The sequence below is a fragment of the Cyanistes caeruleus genome, chromosome 10 (assembly GCF_971803275.1).
Source record: "Cyanistes caeruleus chromosome 10, bCyaCae1.hap1.1, whole genome shotgun sequence".
Taxonomy (NCBI): Eukaryota; Metazoa; Chordata; class Aves; order Passeriformes; family Paridae; genus Cyanistes; species Cyanistes caeruleus.
Genome location: NC_141710.1, coordinates 10835488 through 10861956, shown reverse-complemented (window position 1 = coordinate 10861956; position 26469 = coordinate 10835488). Strand labels below are relative to the sequence as shown.

The 26469-nt window shown below is 43.0% G+C and overlaps 2 protein-coding genes across 29 annotated transcripts in view; both read right to left on the bottom strand.

The window, feature by feature from the left end:
• Positions 1 to 5648: 5648 nt before the first annotated feature.
• On the bottom strand, positions 5649 to 7556 carry CHST2 (carbohydrate sulfotransferase 2). The gene has a single exon (XM_023947380.2). It carries the CDS (start codon positions 7464 to 7466, stop codon positions 6174 to 6176), a length of 1293 nt encoding a protein of 430 aa, XP_023803148.2. The 5' UTR covers positions 7467 to 7556; the 3' UTR covers positions 5649 to 6173.
• An 11682-nt stretch (positions 7557 to 19238) lies between these two features.
• U2SURP (U2 snRNP associated SURP domain containing) overlaps positions 19239 to 26469 on the bottom strand; it is a 46350-nt gene continuing 39119 nt past the window's right edge. For 26 of the 28 annotated variants that reach the window (XM_086844242.1, XM_086844241.1, XM_086844251.1 and 23 more), the window contains 4 exons: positions 24476 to 24586; positions 21918 to 22036; positions 20997 to 21173; positions 19239 to 19746 (listed from right to left, as the gene is read on the bottom strand). In XM_086844242.1, the coding sequence (XP_086700368.1) occupies positions 19608 to 19746; positions 20997 to 21173; positions 21918 to 22036; positions 24476 to 24586 (546 nt within the window). In that variant the 3' untranslated portion in view covers positions 19239 to 19607. The remainder of the gene's footprint in view (positions 19747 to 20996; positions 21174 to 21917; positions 22037 to 24475; positions 24587 to 26469) is intronic. The other 2 variants (XM_086844240.1, XM_086844239.1) reach the window with 1 other exon arrangement.

The following is a 26469-nucleotide window of genomic DNA, read 5'->3' as shown; positions in this document are numbered from 1 at the left end:
GCACATAGCATCACATTTCATTTTCTGTCCTTCAGGTTTCTATCCTCACTGCTTTTAACATGCAAATGCCTTTATTCATCCTCTCCTGACCCTGCTGTGTGGTATCATTTGTTTCTTTCAATTTTCCTTAACAGTATTTCTTTCTCACTATAGCAAAGAAAGAGCAACCTCTGATAAGCCCCGCTTTGTATTCCTTTCCTTTCTTCTAAGTGAATTTCTTTTGCCTCTGCTCTCCTCTTTATCCCTCCTTGGTAGAACAAGGGATATTGCTGGATGCAGCATTCTAATTGTGAATCCACATTTTTCCACTGAGATCACTAGTCACCAACCACTTCACTGCTGACCCTTTGCAACAGCTGACCTGCAGCCAACACCTCTTACAGTTAAAGGGAAGTGAGGACATGACCCATGTCAGTAGTCACAGGCAAAACACATTAATAAATTTATGTAACATATTTAGTGATTTTTGGGGCTGGTTTTGCTGAAGCATCATGGATCACCACAAGGACCACACAGCACTGAGGTTTCCCAGGGAGATGATGCAGTCTCTGTCTTTGCAGGCTTACAAGACCCACCAAGATAAAACAGGTTTTATCCAGGAGTAACTTAGTTTCATCTCATAAGCTGACCCTGCTTCGAGCAGTAGTTTGGACCAGAAACCCCTACAGGCCCCCTCCAATACAAATTGATGAGGCCATGATTTCCAGAGGCACTCTGAAATATAACTTCTGCTGACTCCTGTAAATATTTAAATTCCAATGAAAATGGCACATGCAGATATTCTTGAAAAATCCCACTTAAAGCTTACTAGAATCTTCAGATTTCTTAATATTGTATCTGTAGATACCAGTTAGCAACTTCCACTTCAGTTGATGCTGTGACAAAGGTGGCTCAGCAGATCCTTCCTCGCTCAGGCTGCTTCACTAATAATATTTCATTTGGGGAGTTACTGCAACCACATTTTCATCTTGTTTTTCAGCATGAAAGACCTATTTCCATTCAAATCCCATCAGAATAATGACATTATACCCAGATAGAAATTTGCAGTACCTCATACTAAAAGCCCTGCAGGCTGTGCTGGCTACTCACCAATTTTTCTGAGAGGAACAAAGAGATGGTAACCCACCACTGGACCTCAATTCCCTGCCCATCACCCTGTCTATAACAAGCATATTCCTGTCTCAGAACTGCAGTGGATACCAGAGAGCTTACCCACATCAGCTGGTATAAATGGGTCTCTCACATACACAATTTTCTTCAGTAAAGAAATATGCCATATATTTTTACACACATTTTACAGCTTTGTGTTTCACTGCAGAAGCAGATGATTCTTTAATCCCAGTTCTCCCATTTTCAAGGTTATTATATGATGATTTTTTTTCATAGCTTTCATGGTGTTAATCTGTATGAGGAATGCCAGCTCTTCATGGATCAAGGGAAGACAGGACACCTGACATTTTGCACTGATTCTCACTGAATTTGCATTGACCCAGACTCTGCACAGTCAATAATGCAGGCCCATTCTTGTGTTCCTTCCACAATCTCATGATGCAGGGAGCCCCAAACTGCAAATTAAAATAAATACAAGGAAATCTTCCAACTTGCAAATATAAAACAGTCTGTGTTGTACCAATTTTATGCATTTTCTTTGCAGAAATGACAACTTACATGAAGAATCATGGAGGTCACGACAGCCAAGAGCGGTTATTTAGACACATTAACAAACTCATTTGTTGCCAGGGAATCCAAATAAACCAGATAAACCTTATTTTTTACTTTAAATGTGTGCAATATAATGAGTATTGCTGAAATGTTATTCTATGTATTCTTTAATTCTAAAACATGCACATGTTTGTAAGATCTTGCTCAGGCTCTCTGATAAATGCAAACCCTATGTACTGACTGCCAGGATAACAAGCAGAAGACACTGACAGTTGAAGTCAGATACATCAATGGCAAGCAGTCTCAGACTCACTCACAGCTTCCAAATTAAATCTGCTTACCTTATTCATATGCATAATTCCAGCAGAGTAACATGTATACAACACCCTTAACTGAAATGGCAGTAGAAAAAGAACATTTTTTATGCATTTGATGAAGTAACAACACAGGCAGCACTTGCCCCATGTTCACTCTGTTCACTTAAAGCAGCCCCACTCAACTGGGCACAGCTGGCATTCACTGCTCCAAAGGGACCCATGCCTGCATTCCTGGGATGCACAGGGGCAAAGCTGGAACACCAACTCTTAGATCACTTGTGCAGTGTGCAAGGGCTCACATTAAACACCTCTCATTTTCAACACACCACTAGCAATTAGAAATTAAAGGGGGAAATAATCTCACTACTCTTCTCATGGCGTACAGGATGAGAAACACTTGTTTCAGGATTGTTTGTAACAATCAGTGTTTCACCTCTAAAGACCCAAGTTCTAATCATAATGGAAATACAAGGTTTGTGGGTTTAAATAACGTTCCTCCTCCCAGTCACGGCATGAAGTTTAATGTCTGACAAATTACACAGTGATTGGAAAAATAAGGGACTTCCTCCTTTTATTAAGAACGAAAGGTACTTGATCTAACATCTTATCATTGTCGGCTCTATGGTTAGCAGCAGCAACTTGCACTTTTACACATCTTGTGGTTTAGTTGATTCAGTGGAAGACAGAGGGTTTTCCTGTTCTCATGCACTGAATGATCATTGCAATTTACCACACCTGTTTGATGCTCTGGCTTTGCTCACAGCAGAAAGCAACACTTAGTGGCCCATTGGCCTTTCTCTTCCATCAAACCAATGTGCCAAGTCTTCAGAACCATCTCTCTCCCACATAACTGAGTGCACCCTGTACCTTGTTTATGTTACTGATCCTTCACCAACAGAAGCACCAGCTTCAGCTGAAAAAACACGCTGTGATTCTTAAATCAGACAGAAAGCAAACCCAGGACTATTTTCAAGCTTGAAAGTCAAGTTTATTCTGACCACAGCTAGCCGTCCCTCCTCACAAAAGGAAAACTGCTTTTGTACCATGTCCTTCATCTTTCTGATATGCTATTTTTATCCTGTAATTTTCCATTTTTAAAACATTTTTTCAACTCTGTTTGGCTTGTTAAAGTTCCTCCAATTCTATTTCCTGAATATAAAAAAGGGCTAAAAATTGTCTTTTAATTGCCAGTTGTTCACATACTTACTAAACAGAGCAGCATTAAACATAGGGCTTAGCCCACCAGCATTTTAAACAATCAGGATCCCATTCAGTTTTCCTGAAGCTTTACCTGAACAAACATGCAGTCCTTTATTTTCACAAAATGAACATTGCATTATTTCTTCTGTTCACCAAAGCACACCAGGGTACAATGTACAGTATGTTGGGTGATTCCTTGCTGCAATGTAGTAGGTGGAGCCCAAATTATGGACCAGATTCAGATGCTGTAACTCTACCGGCAGTGTTTGTATCAGGAAAGTGAAGCGGATGCTTGCAATGCACCACTGTTAGAAGAGCAGCGAGTGCTCTCTCAGAATGACAGGATGATCTTTTTAACATAATTAGGAGGCAAAAGACATTTTTGGAAGCTAAGACAATTGGGCTCATCTGTTTCACACTCCCAGAAGCAATTGATTCCTGTTCACTTTACTCATCCTGAAAACTTTCCCAAAAAACACCATGCAGAAATGACCGTGCTTCAGCTCCCAAAATCCAAAGAGCTTTTGCTGTAACATGAAAAGCCCCCATCTCGAGACCTGTGCGAAGTTCCACGCTGAGGCCAGCGGAGCCGAGGCGGTGTCCGGAGCTGGGCTGGCGCTCCATGGGCAGCTCCAGAGGGGCTCCCAGCTCCAGCCGCCTGCCCTGCCCACAGCAGCGCTGCCAGAGCACCGGCAGGGCAGGGGGCAGCTCCAGAAAGCAGGCATGGACAAAAAGCAAGCACACTGCTCGACAAGCAGGTCAGATTTCCAAGCACAGCCCCCAGACACAACAACTGAAGAAAATAAAAAACCCCATTGGGTACAGCACAAAGCCAAACATCCAAAATCCTCTCAGCACGGCACTGAACATGCACAGTGGTAACACAAAACACATCATTCCAAAACAACACAAGTACCTTAATCTGTATTTTAAATACCAAATTAACTATCCCTCCCGTTTCTAGCACTGCTGTCTGGAATCTGGAAATATATCCTAACAGGACAATTAAAAGATCTCCCATTGCTAGATTTTATGTTATTTCACTGATGGTGAAAATGAGCTGAGGGAACCAACGTGTAATGCAGTCATTCAGCAAGTGTATAGGCAACCTTATGCAATAATCTTTTAACTAGTTTATTAAATGTTTTTCTTTTTCAGAATAAATTCAACATCTAATGCCAAAATTTCATCAAGAACTCAAGAATCTTAGTAGCCAGTTATCAGCTCTTTGAGTTACAAGAAATAGACATATTACACATCACTAAAATTTTCACACATACACCCACACATACACACACACTTATCAGCATCCTGTTTATATTAATTTATTTTCACAAATCAATCTCCTTTTTCCTACTCATACTCTTCACATTTTCTGAAGGCACAACACCCAAATAGGCAATGTAAAATGTACTTCCTGTAGAAAAGTCTGTAGTCTCCTAAGAGAACTGTTTGGCAAAACTACGTTTGTTTAAAAACTCAAGTTCCAAAATGAGCCTTCAAAGAGCAGCAGAGAACACCAAGATTAAAAACTACTTAGGGTGTCTGCACTTTTCATATGCAACACACCACTTAACCTTTAATAAATCAGGGCTTTTCCCAAGAAATTACAAAAGCAGAAGTAGTAAAATCTCTTTTTTCTTTTTTTTTTTTTTTAATCATCAAGTTTTAACGATGGGACAGACTCTAGGCAGAGCTCCCAGAAAGAGCCAGACCACCATCTGGCTCCATCACAGAGCAATGACAATTCACAGGCAACGAGTCTCCAACCAGCACTCTGAAATCAAACGCTGGGCTGGCTCCATAAAAGCTCTATTACAGCCATGAACACACAGCTGTACATTTCCTCCCTCTTAGTATATAAATATACCCTCAGACACAGACAAAGGGAAAAAATTAATCATTTTATGCATTTTTCTATGCTTCCCTGCTATGCCTGTTACCAATCAATGTCAAGAAATATCTTACATATGTTTTGTTAGCACTATAGAATATATATAATATATATAATTTTATTTTTGTTTTCACACATGCTAATGTTTCCAGAATGATAAATGTCTTTTTAAATCCTGCATTTCTTGTCACGCTGTAAATCCACTTCTATTTGACAGTGACTCCTGGACATACATGTCAAGACAAAAATAAATACTGCTGCGATGGCAAACGTTTTTAAACTCTTAGGACACTAATACAGTGGCACTTGAAAGACTTTTTAAATACAACTGAAAAGACAATAGTTCAATAGAAACCTGCTTTGACATAGCCATACAACCTGCACTACACTTGCGAGATCTGTACTGTTCCTGCAAGAGCAGCTCCTGATCTTTGTACACATCAAATGTTGCACTCCAGCCCTCCACCCATACCCTTTAAGAAGTCCATGTTGTTATTTTAAGCAAGCATCCCCTCCAGCTGTACATAAGCAACGCTCTATTTCCCAAACAATTGAGGTAATTATAAAAATGAATATCATTTATTATTTTCTTTTATTACTATCATGTCTGAACATTTGCTTTCATACAAAAGTTTGATTTTCAGCATTATGTTTTCCAAGGGCATCCCCTCCGCACCAAGGGAGATAAAGATGTGTTAGGAATTGTGCAAGTTTTTGTTACCATCTTCAAACCCTCAAGAACTTCATGAACACAATTTTGGTACAGATTAACTGCCTGATTACAGGCATTAGAGGAGGAGGAAGGGGCTTTACACATATTTTCAGTTCCACTTGATTTTTTTTTTTTTTTTAAATCATATCTAACCCAATGCAAGGGGTGGGTAATAAAAAAAAAAATAAAAAATAAAAAAAATAAAAAGGAAGAACGAAATCATCACATTGCTGTATGTTACCCTTCAGCAGTCTTTGGAGGAAATCGGAGACCAGGCTGCTTTCCCCGGCTCTCTCCCTCCCTCCCTCCCTCCCTCCCTCAAGGCAGCCGGAGCGGCTCCCCTGCCCGGGCTCCCCTGCCCGGGTGCCCGGCGGGCGCCGCTGCCCGGTCACAGCCGCGGCTTCCTGAGCAACGTTCTGCTGAGGTCCTTCACCTCCTCGGGGCTGCCCACCCGCTCGTAGCCCAGCAGGGCCATGGGCTGGTGGCAGTACTCCTCGACCTGCTTGATCTGCTGGTAGCTGAGCGCAGTCCTCCAGGCACTCAGCGCCTGGGTGGCGTTCCTGGCCGACACCACGAACGGCTTGGAGGAGTAGCCGGGGCCACTGGTCATGTTGAGGGCGAACTTCTCCATCTCCGGGCTGACCGCCAGGTTCACAAAGCCGTACACCTGCCGCAGGGTCTTGATGGGCTCCACCACCAGGTCCTCGTAGCGCACGGCCATGTAATTGCCCTGGAGCCAGTCAGGGGGGTGCAGAGCAGTCTGCAGGGTCTTGGCCATGCTGCTGCAGATGACCTCCATGGCACCCAGGGCATGGTAGTCCGAGCCGCCCCCCGCCTCCTTCTTCCCGCCCAGCTTGTGGCCAGCATCAAGGAAGGGCATGCGGTGGATGTGGGGGTCCCGGCTCCTCACCACCTGCAGGCTCTCCCGGATGAGGCCGTGCCGGGACTTGATGCGGGAGCTGGCGACGGCCCGGGGGTCCCGCACCAGATGGATGACTTTGAGGTCCAGGGTCGGGTCCCGCATGAGCGGGGCGAGGACGGCCAGGTCAAAGACGCGTACGCCCTTGATGACCAGCGTGCGGTACTTGTGGCATTCCTCCTGGAAGCGGCTGAGGCGCTGCGGGGGACACTTTTTGCACACCCGGTCGTCCACCATACCCACCACCTCCTTGCGATAGGCCGGGCAGAGGGGCGAGGAGCAGATGACCTTGTTGGTGGCCGCCCCGAAGATGCCGAGCGTGGTGAGGTTCTTGCCGGCGCCCGCCGTGCTGTAGAGCTGGAAGACGGAGAGGTCGCATCGGTACAGGGAGCTCAGCATGTCGCGGGCCGCCCCTTGCAGCGACACGGCGTCACCGGGGTACAGCTTCTGCCAGACGTGCCACACCGGCTCGTAGAGGAAAAACACCTCGGGGTTCTGGTTGAAGAGCTCCCCGAAGAAGGACGAGCCCGAGCGCCAGGTGGTGAAGACATAGACCAGCTGCCGCCGGGCGCCCGCCGGGCCGCGGCTCCCGGCCGGCGGCGGCGGCGGCGGCGGGGGGTGGTGGCGGGGGGCTGCCGGGGGCTCCCCGCAGCGCCGCGGCTCCCGTCGCCACTTGTACTCCAGCAGGTTGAGCGCGGCGAGCAGCAGCAGCAGCGCGTAGCCCAGGCACAGCGCCAGCGCCTTCCGCCGGCACACTTTCATGCTGGGCGGCGGCGGGGCCAACTGTTGCTCAGCGCCCCGGTGCCCCGGGGCCCGCGGCGGGCAGCAGGGCGCGCCGCCCCCGGCGCCGTCTCCCGGCCGGCCCCCCGCGCCCGGCCCGCATAGCGCAGCCGCCGCGACGGCCCCGCCGCCGCCGCCCCCGCCCCTGCCCTACTTAGCAGCGGCACGGCCGCCCGCCCGCCCCGCGCTTCTCCCGCGCCGCCATCGCCGAGCGGCCGCGGGCGCCGCCGCAGCGCAGCTCACGGCGGCCGCCGGGCCGAGGCGGAACCGCGCTCCGCTCCGCCCCACGGCGCGGGGCGGCAGCGAGGGGCGGGCGGGGGCTGCGCCGCCCCGCCGGAGCGCATCGCTCCCCGCCCCGCCCCCGCCGCGCCGGGAGGGCTCCGGTGCCCACCGAGGGGCGGCCCCGAGCGGCGGCCCCGCCCCGCCGGGTTCGGGCTGCCGCGCTCCTCCCGCTCCGCCCGGCCGCCTCCGGGGACACCCGGGCTGAGCGGCAGCGAGCCCGGCCCCGCAGCGCCGGACTGCGGCGGGCGCTTCTAGGAGCCCCTCGCAGCCGGAGCGCTTCCGTCAGCCCTGCCCGGCGGGAGGCTCCTCACCGGGTGCCCCTCGCACGGCGGAGCTGCGCCGGTAACGGGGAAAACAGAAGAGGCGGAAAAACCCCTGAAAGGCCTGAGAGGATTCCGGGCTCAGCCCCGTCTCCCTTATCTTGGTTTGTGCAGAAATTCGGAGCTCTCAAAGCTTCTCCAAAACCTGAAAAAGCCCTCAGGCTGGATGTTCCTGGCAGCGCTCAGCACAGCCCATCGGCCCGCAGTGTTTTTATAAGCGGTGCCCGCTGCCGCGGCCCCGGGGCTGCCCGGCCGGCGGTGGGGCCCGGAACCCCCTGGCCCAGGTGGGAATCAAAACGGGCAGGGCTTTCCCCTGTGTCCTGGACACAGCGCTGTGTGAAGGGCAGCGTAAGCAGTGGTGCTTTAAAGACGACCACATCCCCGAAAGGCGGCTGAGAAGGGCACGGAGTGGCGGGTCCCTCGCTTGTGGGACACCGGCTTCCCGACGGGCTTCCGGCAATGCCAGTGGCTCTTGCGGAATTTTCTCTGCGGTTTCCTCCGCCCCCGGCCGAGCTCGGAGCAGTCCGGGGCTGCTGACGAGTAACAGAAGCATTTGGCGGCTCTGTCCTGGCCATTGCGTTCTGCAGCCGGCGGCTCTCGTAGCGGTGCAGCCTTTCCCACCGTGCCCATCTCCCCGGGCAGCCGGGAGCTGCTGGGCGGCTGCCCCTGGCTCAGACCAGTCCCTCCACAACAGATGACACTGGTGAGATTTTGCTGGAACGTTTATTAACCGCACGGATCTGACACTACAGCAAAAGCTTTTACACTCAGAAGATAAAGCACAAATTCACCCGGTGTGTGTCTTGCCTGGTAGCACACTGTTTAATAAAGACAAGAGAACAGTACAAGAGGGTGAAGGAGCTAAATGTGTAAGCAATTTTCATATCCCTTACAAAAAAATTTCAATACTCCTCCCACATTTTCTGCAGGGATATTAACATCCATGCTCTCTTTCTGGAAAAACTTCTAAGCCCTTTCCAGCCTCTGAGTGAAAGATCCGTAGCAGGAGGGCTGCTCTGTTCCCTGCCAGGGCAGGGCGGCAGCGGGCTGCGAGCACGGAGCTCTCCTGCTGTGCGACACCAGTGCCACCCTCAGCCGCTGGCCCGGCTGCGACACGGCCATCAAAACACACAGGCCAGCCAGGACCGCGCCACAAGCTGCCAGGGAGGCCGGTGGCAGGGCTTAAATGTCACTGTGACTTTTCATACAGAAGTAATTTGTTAATAGCAGACTTTAAATAACCATTAAATATTCAAGAAAAAGTCTCTATTTCATCAAAAGTGAGGGGGAAGGGGAAGCCGGTTTTTTTTTACCCAACAGTGTTCCAGAGGAAGTCTTTAAAGCCTCATTGTGCACAAATTATTTGTAGCTAGTTGGCAAAAGAAATGTGCAGTTTAAACTTGATGAGTTTAAAACGATTGACTTGTAACTCTTGAAGCACAGTATATAATGAAAAATAATAAACCTCTGGAGCATCTTGTAGTATAAAATTCTCAGTTCTTTTATTCTTTAGCTTAATCCATAAGCTATTCACATAAAACAAGACTTCTGCTTTTTTAATATACTTTTATAAAGGTTCACATCAAATATTTATTTGGCTTACCATGCTCACTACAGATGAAGTGACCATCACCTAGCTAAAGCAGAAATGTTTCTTTTTCATTCTGGAATGGTCTGTGGTAGCATCAATTAGCCTATATTAGATGATGAATGACAACAGCAGTACTGAGACACTGGAGTTTATAAAGCAGTATCTCCCACCACTATTGTTCTGCAGCACTAATGCAATAAAGGACAGAGACTACAGGGAGCAAAACCAATTCATAGCAGTGAAAAATCATTACAATACCATGAAGTTCAAATTAATCCTTTCTTTCCATTTCACTCGGCTGAAGAGAGATATGAAATTTTCTGAAAAAAGCTACAATGCCAGCTCCAATTCTTACAGCATTTGAAGTTTAGCAGTAACAAATAAAGATAAGCAAACATGAACTGCAGGTATAACATTTGAAATGGTAAAACTAATCAGTAAACCCAAACATGAAAAGCTGTAATTGGATTCTGCACCTTCCCTGCTGTTGCACAGTGGTTGCATCTCTCTGAATCAGTGAGTACAGAACTGACAGCAACGCTGCCTTCATCAAACTGCTCCAACTCCACGAGGAAAACACGAGGCCCAGCAGCTCTTTAATGTGACCTATGTGCTGCTAAACAGAATCTTTCTTTTCAAAACTGGAGCAAGGTATTTGTGCTGTGCAGGTGGATTCGAGTACCCAGGCACAACACAACTGCAATCAGTCAGGTTCAGTGCAGCTGCTTTATCCAGTCTTCCCAGAAGTTTCAGACCTGGCAGTCAAGTCAGCACTTTGCATAACTCAATATCAGTGAATATTGAATAATTTTATATGGAAGAGATTTATACAGCCAACTTTGAATTCACAAGTTGGAAGCTTTATTTGGTTGATTTTTTTAAATCATCTGTTGCAAAGCATTAGAAACACATATGGCAAAGAAACACAGAAGTATAAAAAACTGTAAGAGGCACCGAAAGTGCGTGAAAAAGGAACACTCTGCAGCTGAACAAATACAGCTCTTCACAAATATATTCAGGTACTTCAGTGTATATTTTCCACCCTCTATTTTACTTGTCAATCTATTTTAGGCTCACTAATTTCAGTATACTAGATCATCCATGTCAAATAATAAAAAGTTTCCTTTCTTCAAAAAGCAAAATTCACCATCAAAATAGTAAAATTCAAAGCCCAAACACTTCTTTCTAGGCCAGCTTTACTTTTTGACAATTACACACCGTTTCCTTTGAGGAGCAAAAGAGAATGCTCCTTTTCCAGTGCAGATTGTAACCACACAACAAAACTCGGTAGTAGGGTGCCTGTATTTACCTCAAACTCTGCAGCCAGCAATCTGTAAAGTGAGGATAAGTACCTCAATTGAGATGTCCTGATTTAAAATGTGAGGAGAAAAAAATAATTTTTTTTTAATTCAATACTTAAATATTCTATGTTACAATTTAGTATTTTATGTTTAGTAACTATGTTTATGAATTTTACATTTAATATTTAGGCAACCAAAATCCTGACTGGCTGAATTTCTTCCTCGCTTAAAGTGATACTGCCCAATTCAGAATTCTCCAAGATCCCCTCCATGACATCCCTTCACTTAAGTAATGGAGTCGAAAAAGGTTTCATCCTTACTGGAACACTTCACAACATTCTATTTTTCATGCTTTAAGATTTGCCTTTTTCATGTTCACAAGGACGCAATGGCCACAAGGAGAAGTTTTTCCTGAACTCAAACTTGAGCAAGATTTTAAAAATTAAAAATTAAAAATTTTCTTTTAAAAGAAATTGAAAGATGAAGATTTATGCAGTTATATACCTAATGTGAGGTAAGTTCTGGGTGCTGATTAAATAGTCCTGTACCTAGCCTAGTCTCTTCAGGAAAAATAGAGATCCTGAATTCCTCAAACAATGCTCAAAAGTGAGATTCTTAAAACTAAAGCATAAACTGTAGACTACAAAATGTGAAAAAAAAAATTATAAAATCGAGTAGCTCTCAAAACTTGGGAAATGTATGAATTTGTTTAAGACTATTTTAGTCTCACCACTGGAGATGGGTGAGAAGAATCAGTAGCATTTTAGATTTAGGTACAGTAGCATTTAGAATTGTAGGTGTTTATATTTTGCACCCCTCCTTTTAGTATTGTGCATGATGTCTTAACTTATTCAATATGTCATGCAGCAGTGGCAGCTGATTTCCTTCAAAAGACACTTTTTTTCCAGTAATGTTGAATCCTTCAGCAGCCATTCCATTAAGTGATGGCTGCCACAATCTGCCTCCTAAAGTATCCATTTTCTCTTGATGTTCCTTCTGAACTGTGTGTGCAGAGGCAGCTGGCAGGGACCAAAACTAAAGCAGCCACTCGTAAGCCAGAAATACAAAGCCAAGTGGACAACCTGTCTGTAACGAGCTGTTCCTTTCCACTCCAGTTTCTCTTTCATGTTCACTTCGAGTTGCACAGGTGACATTTTCAAAAAACTTAATTTCAATAAATATTTATAAATTTATTTTTGTGAAGCTGAAAGAATTCCAGAACTTTGCAAATGTCCTGGGGGTGTAGATTAGTCTCTATTTGTCTTTTATTAAAATTAGAAATCTTTTTCAGCCGTTGTGTAACTGGTTCAAGTTCTAAAGGAAATTAAGAGATTCTAGTTTTATAACCACATACCTTTAAAACAACAGGCAATGCACTGTTTCACATCAAAAGCTTCCCAAGCCTTTAGCAGGTCACACCTAAGAGCTACCTCAGTCCCATACATTCGGGCATCTCTAAACTCCCTCCAACTACATCCATGATCCTGGGTTAGTGACTGTCCTAGCACCCTCCATCCCTCGGGGCTTGCGGTGCCCCAGAGCCCTCCAGCTGCTCAGGGCAGTCCTTTCCCTGGATAACATCCCTGTCCCAGGGGCTGGGGAACATCCCTGTCCCAGGGGCTGGATAACATCCCTGTCCCAGGGGCTGGGGAACATCCCTGTCCCAGGGGCTGGGGAACATCCCTGTCCCAGGAGCTCTCCCTAGCACCAGGTGGTGTCAGGTGAGGTCACCCCACCGCTCCTGCTGCACCATTCCAGGGGCCTCACTTGCCTCTCCTCTCTTGAGGACAGCAGGCAGAAGCCACACAAAAATGCTGCCTTGGATCTAAGCTCTCAGGCGACAGAGCAGAATAGCCAGTCCTATCTGACTACGGATTGGACAAATTTAAATCCCAGGGAAGAGAGTTGCCAATCTTTGTACTTGGCAAAAACAAACACAGAGCTTTGGGCAAAAGAGTGAGAATTCACTTTCTCTCATAAGTAACATACAACATGCTATAAATGATTGTCTAGGGAGGTTCCTGAAATTAATCTATAGCATCTCTTCAAAACTCAGAGTAACATAAATCATTCGCTAATTACTTGAAAATCCCCAGGATTTGAGAAAAAGGGACTCTTATCTGTGGCATTTTCATATTTTTACTCCATACAACAGTGAAAACTTCCTGCAGCCTGGCATGAAAGATGAGTTTTCCCCTGGTGAAACTGCCTAGAAATCAGACTTTAATACAAACTTACCTTCCTTCTCTCTCTCTTTTTTTTTTTTTTAGTACAATTACTCTGTACAAAAACAGAGGATGAGAATCTCCAGCCCCTTAGTTCACACAATGGTCAGAATTCAGTCCCAGTCTCATGTTTAAAAGTTTATAGCAAATTCTTTTCCAGAATTTGCCCAAGGCAAAAGTCTCCATTCAATTAATCAGCAGACTGTTCTTTTCTCATAACACAGATATAGAAGATAGTCTGAAATGCCAGGAAAAAAAAAATAAATCACTAGCAATCCAAGAGATGCAGATTTCGTGGTGAAAATGCCCAGTATCAGCTGCAGTGCAAACCTCCATACTCTAAATTCAGAAAATTCATCTCTACCCTCCTGAGTTTCTATTTGCAACAATGTGGTCAGTGCCTGTTCTAGCAGGATCTAGCAGGTGAAAACATTTGGCTAAATTATTCCTGAAACACCAGAGCTGGACCTCTTTACCATGGCTCAAAAAAGATGAAAACTGATTTCTACTCCCAGTTATGGCTTTGGTGATGATTCTGATTGCTGGTAATGATCCTGGAAGTTCAATCCTGGGCACAGGCTGCTCCATCTTCCACAAATCCAAATGGTATGCATCAATTCCACCCTCCTCTTCCCACGCCAGCTAAATTTTAAAACAAGAACAGTTTGTCATACAGAATTAAGAAATTCTGCCAGGTTAAATCTTGCTGTGAAAGATTTCTGAGAGCTTTACACAGACCTTATGCTTACCCTTTCTCCTTGCTCACCTCTCTACAGGCATAGTTACCATGCACAAGCTCTAATCTCAGACCTAGGTCCAGCCTCAGGAGGCCAGGAAAGATTCAGGAAACACATTCCACACTTGCTTGCAGGCAGCCTCTTAACAAGGTCTTGAAGAGTCAAACTGATGGTCTGTATTTAAGGCAAACAGCTACAGCAAGTCCCCCAGTCCACACAAGAGTAAAAAACAGAGCAAGGTCCAGGGGTATCAAAACATCCCATATTTAGGAACTCTGAGCTCTAAATGGAGATTCTCAGTAACTGGGATTTCTAATCTATCCCAGAGGAATACTCTGGGCTCTAACATCAAGAGTTCATATCCCAGCCTTTCCCATCTGCGGGGGCATCTGAGGTCTCTTTCCTCTTTTTCATCTTTCACAGATCTTGCAGAACCTAAATTATCTTGGAGGCGTTTGCTCCTCTCAGGTTTGAGTGCTGTGTTCAAGTGTCCCTGGAGCAAAGGCAAGAAGGAGAGAGGCACAGCCTGGAACAGCTCACAGCTGCTCAGGGATGGCCCCAGTTCTGCACATCCTGCCCTGCACCTCATCCCACGGGCCTGTCCACCCCGTGCTCATGATCCCTTCCACAAGGCAGGCTGTCAAACACAGGAGAAGAGAGCAGGAGGCACAGGGAAGGCTGGAACAGGACCTGCCCCCAAAGCAGCACCCAGGTGCCACTGCAGCACCAGCCACGCTCCACGCTCCCCCTGCCCTCCTGCAAACTGCTGCCGGTGCTAAGGAGCTGCTCACCAGCTCCCCACCCCAGCAGCAGTCCCAAGTGGGAGTTTCCTTTGCCAGGAGAGATTTATACAGACAGCTACAGAGTGAGCAGCCCATGCCTCATTAGTTAGAGGAGCACAGGGGTCACTGTTGACAGAGGAACAGCAGAGCCATTAGGGTTGGACAACACAGGCAGAACAGCATCGAGCAGCAGAAGAGCTGGAGAGGCCAAGGAGCGGCTCATGCATAACAGGCATGAACATTGCTCTCTTCCAGGTTAAAAATAACACCATTTCCGGATATCAGCAAACTGACGGTTTTATTGTCGCCATGTCAGTTGGAAAATTTTCTGTATAAAATACAAACCCAAAAGCAAGTAAGACAAAAAAGTCCATCTGAAACTACCATTTCCTCTTTAAAAAACCACAAACAGAAAACTTTCCAGCTTATGACAGTTACACTGTAGAACATCCCAGCACAAGACTGGACATCAGAAGTGGCAAATGGCACTGGCTCACCCACGAAAGCCAACACAGAGACAGAAGCAGGCAGAGGAAGAATCGGTATGCAATTGTTTAAGACTTGTGTATCCTACAGATACAGAAGGGGAAGGAGATTTGGACAAAATTAAATCGGCATTTTAGTTGTGATCCCTACAAGAGTGGCTTACAAATTAAGGAGCAGCAGCTCCAGCAGCAGCAAGAACCACCAAAGTGCTGGAAGTCTTGCAACAGCACATGCAGCAATGAGAAAAAGTAATTTTAAAATACTATTATGAGCTGTTTTAATAAAATGTCCTCAGCAGCCTTATTCAGAAAACTGGTAAAATTTTCAGATTGACAATATCAGGTTCATAATTTGATAAATCTCATTATGCTGAGTAGCTTAATTGATACTGAACAGTGCTTGATTTAAAGAGAAGATAGCTAAATTCTCATCTAGGTTATGCCACTGTTGCTGTCTTCTCTAGAATATTCACCTTAAGTATTGAGGGTAGACTGAGAATAGCTGAGAACCCTCCCACCCCAAACTCCTCACACAGCTGTACAAAAGTGCAGCAAGCTCTCTGTCTAAAAACTACCAAGTTCAGACCTTAGTCCATCTGCATGCAGCACTACAGCAATGCTTCACATTTTTATTTATTCAAAGCATTAATTCCGCTGAAGCACTGGCAATGCCTGTGGAGGAAAACCCCACAAAGCAAGCTGCCTCAAGTGATTAGAGTGAGTCAGAACAGATTTGCCATTTGTGGCTGATCTTGCTTTTCTCATCCCAAGATTCTGGTTTTTAAGGCGTTACATGAACTCTTTGCTCTTGTCACCGGGACAGATGAATTCACATCAGTGGTAGTTGTGATTCTAAATAGATGCTTTAGAAAACGTTGATTTGTTATCCTTGCTCCTAAGTGGTTGTTGCTTCTTATACTTCAAAACCTGCAAAGGGGAGGTGGGGAGAGACCACATGCACATATACAGTGTCTGAATAAAAACCTGACACTGACATTCAGAAACCAACTCTTCCTCAAACAGTATTACAAAAAAATACATGCAGCTGCTTTGCAGGGAAGTCAAAGGAAGTCAGAGTTTTAAAAAGGCAGTTCAGACACAAACGCTTCTGTAACACTGAAGATTTTAATTGTTACAAGAAGGCTCTATGTAGCTTTTTGCAGCAGCACAGGGCCCACTGGTCATTGGGCCTGATCAAGCTGGGGCCAGGACTGGCTCAGAGCAGAGGCACCTGCAGCTGTCCCTGGAAGACCTTCCCGTAAGCACCGGGATGTCCAGGAGCACAGGGCAGGCTCCACCAAAGCCCATCAGACTGGCAGTGGCCAGCACAGATCTGGGAACATACCATGGACATTCCCTTTCCAAGGTCACACTGTTCCAGGCTGCACGGGGGTTCTCAGCCAGGCTAGAACTGGGCTGTCCAAGCCACACTCGGTTTCTCTGCTTTGGAAAAGCCTAAACACTGAAGCATCGACATTTCCCTCTGGTTTCCCTAAGGCAGGAGAGGAGCCTGTTACCCACTCGTGTCTCTGTGCACTCCCAAAGTGAAAAGCTGGATGCTCACACACTGAGGGGTCTCAGAGGATAATGGGCTCCCTCTTCCTCTACAACCACAGAAACCATCGGGAAACACAGGACCAACACCTCCTCAGGACAGTACTTTATTTCACAAGGATTCATATGAATGCTACTTCCTGAATCCCCAATCAGTTATTTACATTACCCATTCAGCACTTCAAAAGGCTGCAGAAACACAAGTGATAATGTAATAATGGCACATGGTGACTGTACCTTGTCACTGCAACGAGACCTAAAGAAAAATGGATTTCATAGACAGCCTAATTCTAAGTCTTCAATAATACTTTGCATCTTTTACAAAATACCTGTTACCAGATGCCACCCCCTTCCTGCTTTTCTTTGTGGAAAAGCCAAGCTATAAACGAAAGTACAAAAGCAGGAAGAAATTAAGACTAAACAGGATCAAAAGATACTCTTTTCTACAGGGCAAAAAAGCCCAGGCAATCCAGTAATGGACACAGATTCTTAATTGCTTTTAAGAGACTATTGGGTAAGAAAAGCTGTTTTAGAGCCCAGGACACAAAGCAAAGAACAAGAGGTATTTAGAGAACAGATACTGAAAAAGGTATTGCATAATAGAGTACTTACAAAATAAACCCTAATGGGTGCGCTCCTTTGGCTCTCTTGCTACTTGGCTTAAGCTTTCTATAATCACTGATGAGAATTTTATAAAAGCTGAAATGAAAATTAATTATTGAAAAGTAACTGAAATGCTAAGTGATTTTCTACCCTGAGGGTTTTTAGTTATTAAATTAAATATACAATTGATTCTGCACATGAAATATTCCTGTGGCAAAGCATCTTTAGTCCCACTTGACCCCAGAACACTGACATTTATCACTCCTCCATTTATAAACAGCTACAAGATAAAGGTAATGAAGAAGTTAATTGGATCTGAAGTGATCATCTTTCCACTGCACGGTTGGGATTCTCCCTGTCCCCAAACTGCTTTTAGTACCTACTTTTCTTCCTAGAAAACCTCATCTGGTCTGTGTCAGGTATAAATACACAGCATTTAAAAAAAAGATAAATTGGTTTGTAACAGTTTAGCACCCAAAATCTCTGCTGAATCCTATCCTGAAACACCTTATATTATAGGGAAAAAAAAAGTACAAAAAAATAAACTGCATATTTCTAAAACAGATTCTTTATAATGTATTACAAACAGATAAAAGGTGTATTCTTTTCTCATTACCAGTGCATCTATTCAATACTCATTCTAAGAAAGTCTTTACAGTATGCATGCATTCTTCATATTTCCAGTGTTCCAGATCACTTCAGAGTTCTCATTAGCAAAGAGAATTCTCCACTTAATTCTCACATACACAACAATTTACATAATCTTATAACAACGTCTCTCATCAGGAAAAAAAGAGAGAAAATATGTATTTTTTTGGTAAGATCTTATAGATCCTGCTTCTGGAAGTGCAGCCAGTGAGGCCATTTACATGTCCAACAGGTCCAATATTTACAAATCTCTAACTGTGTGAAGCCTGTGGATACACCAATGTACCAGCAGTGTAACAGCAGGCCCTCAGCCAGCACTCTGTGCCTGCAGCTAAGCCCAGCTTTGGCTTTTACAAACAGCTCACAAGAGGCCAGATCCCTTTTGATTCATATTTTTATTACAATCTCCCCACACCTCCATGTATGAACACTGAACCCTCCCCGTTTCTCATCCCTCCCCTTCTCCCACCCACAGAAAGGCTGCATGGTAAGGGGATGCAATTTAAAGCCACATCAATGCCTAACACACAGAACAGGTTTGGAGAAGGGGAAACCCAACACAAAATAAAGAAATTAAACAGCCTCTTGAATAAAAAATATTAATAAATATGTAATAAAATTTAATTCTTCCCATCTTGAAGAATTTTCACAACAGAGGAACAAATTCAATAAAATAATGTAAAAACTGTCCTTTTGCAGGAAAAATCAGATTTAGAAAACAAGAGTCTATTGAAGGCTGCAATTACTGTATCTATATGTAAGAAATCACACAGCCTCAGGCTTGCTGTCCTTTAGTGTTCCCCATGTGTGCCACAAGGGTGGCTTGTTACTGAGACATCACACATATGCTACACACACCCCCAGAGGATGTGTCTTTGCAGAGGCCCTTTTTTAAAAATGAACAAAAACACTACTGTGGTGTTATAAATACTCCGTGTGATTAAAATGGAGACATAGTAAGTAAAGATTTACCTGTAGAGCTTATCAGGGTAGGTACCAGACTGTTCAACTCTTCTCACAGTAAAATCTCAGAGCAAGAAAGAAACCCCATCCACTGGATTTAGAAGGTGCCTTTATCTGGACAGCCAGAGCAGTGAGAACAGGAACAGAGCCCCACTGCACTGAACCATCCAGCAGCGCAGTGTGTCTGAAAGAGTACTTCCAAACAAACTCTGCGCTCCCTTAGGAATTTGGATCACCACTGGGGCAAGAAAACAACATCTTCATTTTCTGTTCAGATTTTATTTGAAATCTAATTCAAATTGTCAAAGCTACAAAAAGGGGGAACATTTGGGTTATTTCTGCTATGTCACAACATTCTAAAAACAAAATTTCACTACTGCCAGCAGATCAGTTACACACATTAGATGAAACTTCTAAACACAAAAATGTTCCTTTTGGGAAATAGTCACAATGAAGATATTTTGTACAATATAAAACAATGACAGGTCTACAGATGCCGATACTCATGAGTATACACGTGCATTCACAAAAAAAAAAAAAAATCAGGAATGCTTTTTTGTTTTTAAACAGACTGTTCAGGCACAAAAACAAAACCGCATTTCCAGTAAGTGACAACTTCATAAAAAATATTGTCAGTGTTTGCTTTTCTTTGACTTCTTGTGAGATCTGTGAGGAGAACGGGACTGAGACCTGGATTTTTTCCCTGACTTTTTAGGGGATCTGGATCGTGATCTTCTTGATCTTTTGGGTGTCCTGGAGCCAGATGGCGACCTGCAAAAAAAACCTTGATGTCAAATACTAATAGGTAAAAGCACCTTTTCCTGAAGTTACTCGTATTCGTTTACTGAGCCAAATGATGTAGAAACTATTTTTCCCTAATAACAAAAGTAACACGGTGATACCTTGCTTTTGAGAAAAAGGCAATTTCTGTATTATAAGGTTTTGAGAGTATTTTGGGCTTATCTTCAGTGCTTAGAACCCACATGAAAAATAACATGCACTCATGTCCTTAAAACCCACATCAAGAATTCACAGCCTTTCACATAACCTCAACCAGCTTTGGCTCTTGTATGAACTGCAGCCTATACCCAAACAGAAATGAAAAATTATGTTCAATTGCATTACAATGAAATACTTCTGATTCTCATCAAGCACGTTCAGATTGCGATGCAACCCCACAGAAAAACAAGGGACACTGAGTTTACTGTCATGTAACACACACCTAATATATTGATATAATATAATGAAAATTGAATAAGCATCATATTAACTCTAAAAAAAAAAAAAACCAATCTCAACTACTTTTCTACTTTTATTTGAAATCCTCATTTATATAAGCACAAGAATACAGTAGTTTTGTGCTATGATTTTTCCAACACCATCAAGGAGTTTTCCTCACCCTGACTGAGGAATTTTAGATCAGTAACATTTTCTATACCTTTATAAAAATTGGAAGGTGAAGTTGCAAGTTTCAAGTTACAGCAGCATTAGCAGAATAATAAAATTTCAAGTTTCTCAAGTTTAACATTAACTAAAGACAAATATTTGTGTCAGAGTAGAGGTTAGGAAATAACTAGTTTGAAAACAAAACCCCATAAGCAGTATCCAATTTTTTTTTTTCCCTTAAAAGACAAACTATAGGAGTGAGGAGCTTCATGTAAGTGAATTATCAGTGAAAGGCTGCATGATCACTGTAATTTGAGAGGTTCTACAAACAGGCTACAGAAATATTAGAAGGACTACAGAAGACTTATCCTTTGAAAAGAAAAAGCTAAGAAAGCAGCATTTCTTCAAATGACCAGTGAACAGGTGAACAAAACCACAGCAGAGCAGAATCTGGAGCCATCAGGGCAGGAGACTATGTGCACCTCCAACCCCAGTGCCCAAAAGTATTAATGAGGAACATGCACTACACTGTGAGAGAAAGTACCCAATTACCAAATGTGCTCTGCTGCAACGCCCCCCAAACCCCAGCCAAACACAGCCGTCAGCTTCCTGAAACAGAGAAGATACCAGCTCACCTTTTGCCTTTTTTACTGACATCTCTGGGAGAATCTTTGTGTGAGGAGCGGGAGCGGGAGCTCTCCTTGTGGGAGCGCTCGGAGCGCTCGGAGCGTTCCGATTTGGGCGAGGGCGACTTGGCTCGGCGGCTGCCGCTGCTGCGGGACGGGCTGGGGGAAGCGCTGTGCCGCCTTTTCCTGCAGGCAGCCACACACATGGGGAGGGAAAACACACAGTAAGAACAGCTGCTCCTTTCTGCAGGGATTTGCTTTAGCCAACGTCATGTCAGTTACTTGTAAGTAATTAAAATATTGTAGGCTTTTTATTATTAAAACAGAAAATCAAGTTTAACATGTGCAACAGATTTTCTCTGCTTGAAAAAAATCAAGGCCTGTGAGTCATTTGGTAGTGTAAACACATTCTGTCACAACTCCCTGAAAAGCAAGGCCTTTTACCATAGCTACACTTAGAACCAAGGCAGAGTTTGGCCATGTAAGCATTTGAAGATCAGACCACTCTATCCCAAACCCAGCTGCTCAGAAGGATCTGCACTGTGAGGTGAGTAGCTCTGAAACCACGTGTATCATTTGTGGTCTGTCCTCAGGACAGTTTTCTGACCGAGGCACTGCAGGCAATTCACTGCTAAAGACAGTTAACCCCCATTGGTGATCGTTTTACCATGCTTCCCCAGGGCATAAATGAGCCAAAGGGCAACTCTGTTTTATCCTCTGCAGGGTAAAAATGGCAATTCCTTTAACATTTTGGAGCATGTTTTAATAGCCAAAGCATGGGTTTTGTTTGGTTTTTTTGTTTTGTTAGGTGGTTTTGTGGGGTTTTTTTAAATCAGATGTGTGATATAAGGTAATTTCAAGGCTGTCATTGCCTGTAAAGACACTGTGAGGGTTCTCCTCCCACTCACTTTAGTCCAAGGAGAGGCATACCTCTCTTTCCGTGTTGGTGTGCATTCCTCCTTCTCCTTCTTATCTTTGGACCTGGTCTCAGACTTTTCCTTGTCCTTTTTGTCTCTGTCCCGTTCTCTTTCCATCTCTTTTTCTTTTTCCTAGATTATTAGAAGCATCATGATTTCAGATAAGGTGTGAATAACTATTAAAGGCAATCAAGCTAATGACAAACAGCATAAGAGCAGTGATCACTGATGGAACACAGCACATGATCTGAACTAATGGTCACACCCTCCCAGCTCTTCAGCCCTTTGCTCCTGCTTGGGACACAGCACAAACATTTACTGTAACACAAACTAACAAAAACATGAGGAATATCACCCTTTGTGAGAAAATCTGAGTAAATACCTGGAAATGAGCAGTCTTCAATGTTACAAATATCAGGGAAATATTACAGCTGTAATAGATTTTCTAAACTAAATTAAACATGGAAAAATACCAGGAACCTCTTTCTACTTCAAATGTGTGCATTCATCCTCATTAATCCAGACTGAAAATTGATATACTCTCACAAGGAGAAGCTATCTAAAGACAGAACAAAAATACAAACAAGATTCTGCAATAACATCTACTCTATCAAAAACAAACAACTATAGTCCATTTCTAAGTATCAACAGGACTATTTTGAAAGAAAATATATAACCTGAGCACACTGAGTCTGTCTGTCAAATAGAAAATTAACTATACAAAAATAAACCTCAACAGCAAATCTGAACACAGAGATCAGATGCTGTGGTTTTTAGTACTGATCATTCAATAAAAAAAAATCAATTCCATGGCAAAAAATAAACAGATATTCCCTGCATACCCCATAAAGAAGACAAAGAAGAGGTGATTTAGCTAAATGGAAGAAAGGGGGGATGGTGGGGAAAAAGAGAAGAAAATAAAAAGCAGAGGGAGGGGAGGTAACCTAAGTGCAGGAAATACCAGGACATTTGTACACATCCAGTCTCATGCTCTTTTTACAGAGAAGACTTAGTAAAACCTGCAAGTGTCCCTTTTCCTATTCTTACAAACTGCTGTTAGGCATCTCTAAAATCACTGTACTCTCAAGATGTGCCAGCTTCATTTGACAGCATAACTACATACTTCATCCTGATAAATAAGAATAAATTGTATTTTAAATAGCTCCAAGTTTCTAGTCTCTAAACAATAGACAATGCTGCTGGGAAGTTACTCTTGAAAGCTTATTATAAGTTTGATAAACAAGAATGACCAACAACCAAGTTCATGCAAAATGTAATCAGGATCAGTATTACATTACTGTTAGAAAAACTAACTTTATTATGGCATTAAAGCAGAAGATTAAGTTATTCCCTTAATAATGGAGTTACTATTGTTTTAAAGAATAATTATAAATATTGGGTTTTTAAATTATTTTTTATTGTTTATTTCTTTCTTTCTTGAAAGAGAAAATTATTAAAAATCAAAAATATTATGACCTGGTTGAACTAATTCAACACAAGGCATCTAAAATTTTATCAGTACTGTTATTATCAATTTCTGTTTGTTTAAGCTACTGTCTCACTAAGCGTTCTGAGCTCACCGTACAAATCATTACTTTTATAGAAAACATCAAGAAAGTGGGAAGTTTTACAATACAACTACATTTAGAAAGAAAATTCTAAAAGCTTTGTAAAGTCTTAACTGCAAACATCAACCCCCAACGTGTACATCTCCTTCAGGGATCAGTTTAGCTAATTTTTGAAAGTCTCTTTCTTCAAGGTACTGTGAATTAGTCAGATATCGAGCACCAAATAATGCAAATAACAAGTGACAGAAAAAACCCTGGTGGAAACTGCTTATTTGTATTTAGCTTCCAAGCAACTGCATGGATACCTAATTTCATCACTGATCTGTCAGGCTGTAAAACCAGATGAGAAAAGCAGCTGTCACTTATCCTCCCTCACTAAAGCAATGTCCAAAGACATTATGTTTTTAAATTATGTTTCAAAGGTCTGAGATCATATCATATCATCACATATAAGATGGTAACTTTTAAAATCACTCTGACTTCATAGTCTAGAGAGATCTTCTAAGAACAGACATGGTACAAAATTCAGTCACATTTGGGTGAATGGGCGAGCTGGAATTATTCAGGAAACTTAGACACTGGAGAATCAGAAGCAAATATGCTGCTTAAAACTATTTTCTCCCTTCCTTGGGAAGTCACTAGCACAACAGATCAATTACTACAAGCAAAATGAGAAGTCTGATGAACATCTTCAATTGAGAGCTGTCCCTCTCCTTTCCCACACCTAACAGCTTGCTTCATGCCATAGATCCAGGAGCGATCTCAAAGGTTCCTGTCCCCGCTATGTTCCCAGCTGTACAGTGGGAAACACTGCAGGATTTGGATTAAAGAAGGAGGTTGTATGTGTTCTGCAGAAAGCACTTGGACTTTCACATGAAATTTAACAATACAGTAGCATTTTAACAAGAACCATGTGTTGTTATATTTAAAGCCACCTTACATTCAATAAACTCAATAAAAGCCTATCACAGAATCAGAGGCAAACATAAAGAACATTTCTTACCCTCTGGAGCAGCTTGTCTCTATAGTGTTCAACCTGTTCCTGAAAACTCTGGCCTGGCTTCTTGGGTCTTTTCCCAGACTCTAACTCATCCTGAAACTTCATCACCTTAAGCTGTGAAAATAATACTGACCATTAGATTATTTGACTTATTATTATCCATTTAGGCAGGAGGCTGAAAATGAAATTTCCATGATATATAGTCTGTGTTCTTCATTCCTTCTATACAAGCTTGTGCACAGAGATACTACATTTATTTGAACTGGATCAAAGTAACAAAACCGCACACTCATCTGCAGGCACCTGCAGTTGTTTACAGACATGGTGAGAACTAAAAATAGAGGGAATTTTTTTCTGTTATTCTACTAAATTCTGTGCCCATCATTAGTACACCGCACCCTTGTATTTCTTGGGTCATCTGGGTTTTTTTTTTCTTTCAAAATGAAATAATTTACTGCAGGTGTCAATATATTCTTTCAATTTCTCTTGTGTACTTCAAAGTTTCCTTTGGAAACTGCCTTTTTTTCCATTTAACCCTGAATGTTAAAATCAAATGACTGACATAATTAGGACATAAAACAATGCACCTCCTCTTCAGGGTTGTTTGCACAGAGTGGCTGATTTGAAAGAACTGATTTTTACTAACATAATACTTTTTCATGTGCTAACAAGCTTAGCAACCAAATTCAGTTCCCAAGTGCTGCTAAATGTAAAACTAAATTTGCAGTATCTCCAACAGAGTCACAAAGTTAAGCAAATGTCAGAATTTCTCCATGTGTTGTTTTTCTTTGTGGGTTATTTTTTTCGTTTGGGTTTTTTGGTTATTTTTTTTTATTTTAGGTTTGGGGGTTTTTTTGTCTAGATGAACTAAAACCTTCTCCAAGTTGATTCACATCATGAAACTTCACTCACGTCTCTTATTATCTGTCAATTTTTTATTTGTCAATTTGTCATTTCTTTATTCTTTATTTGTCAATTCTTTATTCCTAGTGACATGTCCTTGTACAAACAATTGTTCTTTTTTTTTGGAGGAGGAGGGAAGAGCCTGGTAGTAATTCAGGTTTCGTTTGTCAGCCATCTTACAAATGTTCATGCTCTGACCCTCCTGGCACATCCTGTTTCAAGACTGACATTCTATATATGAGTGGATTTTTTCAGTGCTTGAGCTTTTATTTCTAGCAAACACAAAGTTATTTTCTATTTGAAAGTATTTCATTCTTCCACACTGAAAACACACAAAGGAAAAGACTTTGCAACTGCGTCCATTTTGATTATCATTCTCCAGGTCCTCAATTCCCTAATATGAAGTAGTCACAAAATCAAACTACACGTTTTTTCTTCCCCCTCAAAAATCAAGCAGACTGGATCTAATCAACCCTTCCAATTACTGACAGAAAGGAAAAGTATCACAAAAACAAATTAATCATAAGTATGCTAAGAAACATAAAACCCAAGCAAGGATAACACTATTTTGAACAAGATCCCCTTTCCCTTCAACTACAGACCTTATGCCAACACTGCATTTTTTATTTTAGTCTCTAATATGAGGGAACAACATGCTTTGGGGGAAAAAAGAACTAAAATAAAATTTTTAAAAACCACTGTTATCTCATACCACAATTTCTGTCAGCTGTTCTGCTTTCCTCCCTCACTTACAGAGCCTGCTCTACCTGCAGTTGAGCATTTTTTCTGACAATTCAGCCAATGGAAAACTGTCATCATCATTTGTCACATACCATCTTCTATAAAGGCATGCTTTTCTTCCCTCACTTTAAAAGCAGAGTTTCAAAGGCAGAGATACCTTTTGGAAGCATATATTCAGTGTCACCGTGTATTACCTGTTCTGTTACAAAATCCAGATAGTCTTCCCTACCGTCACATAAACTCCAAGGTCAGCAGCTGCTCAGCACCTTCAGTACCAAAGAGGAGTACAGAGGAGGCTCAGCTGATCCAGGAAGCCTCTTGGGCTGTCATGGCATGAATATGCCCCTAAGACT

Excerpts from the sequence above, each read along its gene's own strand:
- CHST2 (XM_023947380.2), bottom strand. The coding sequence starts at position 7,466 with ATGAAAGTGTGCCGGCGGAAGGCGCTGGCGCTGTGCCTGGGCTACGCG.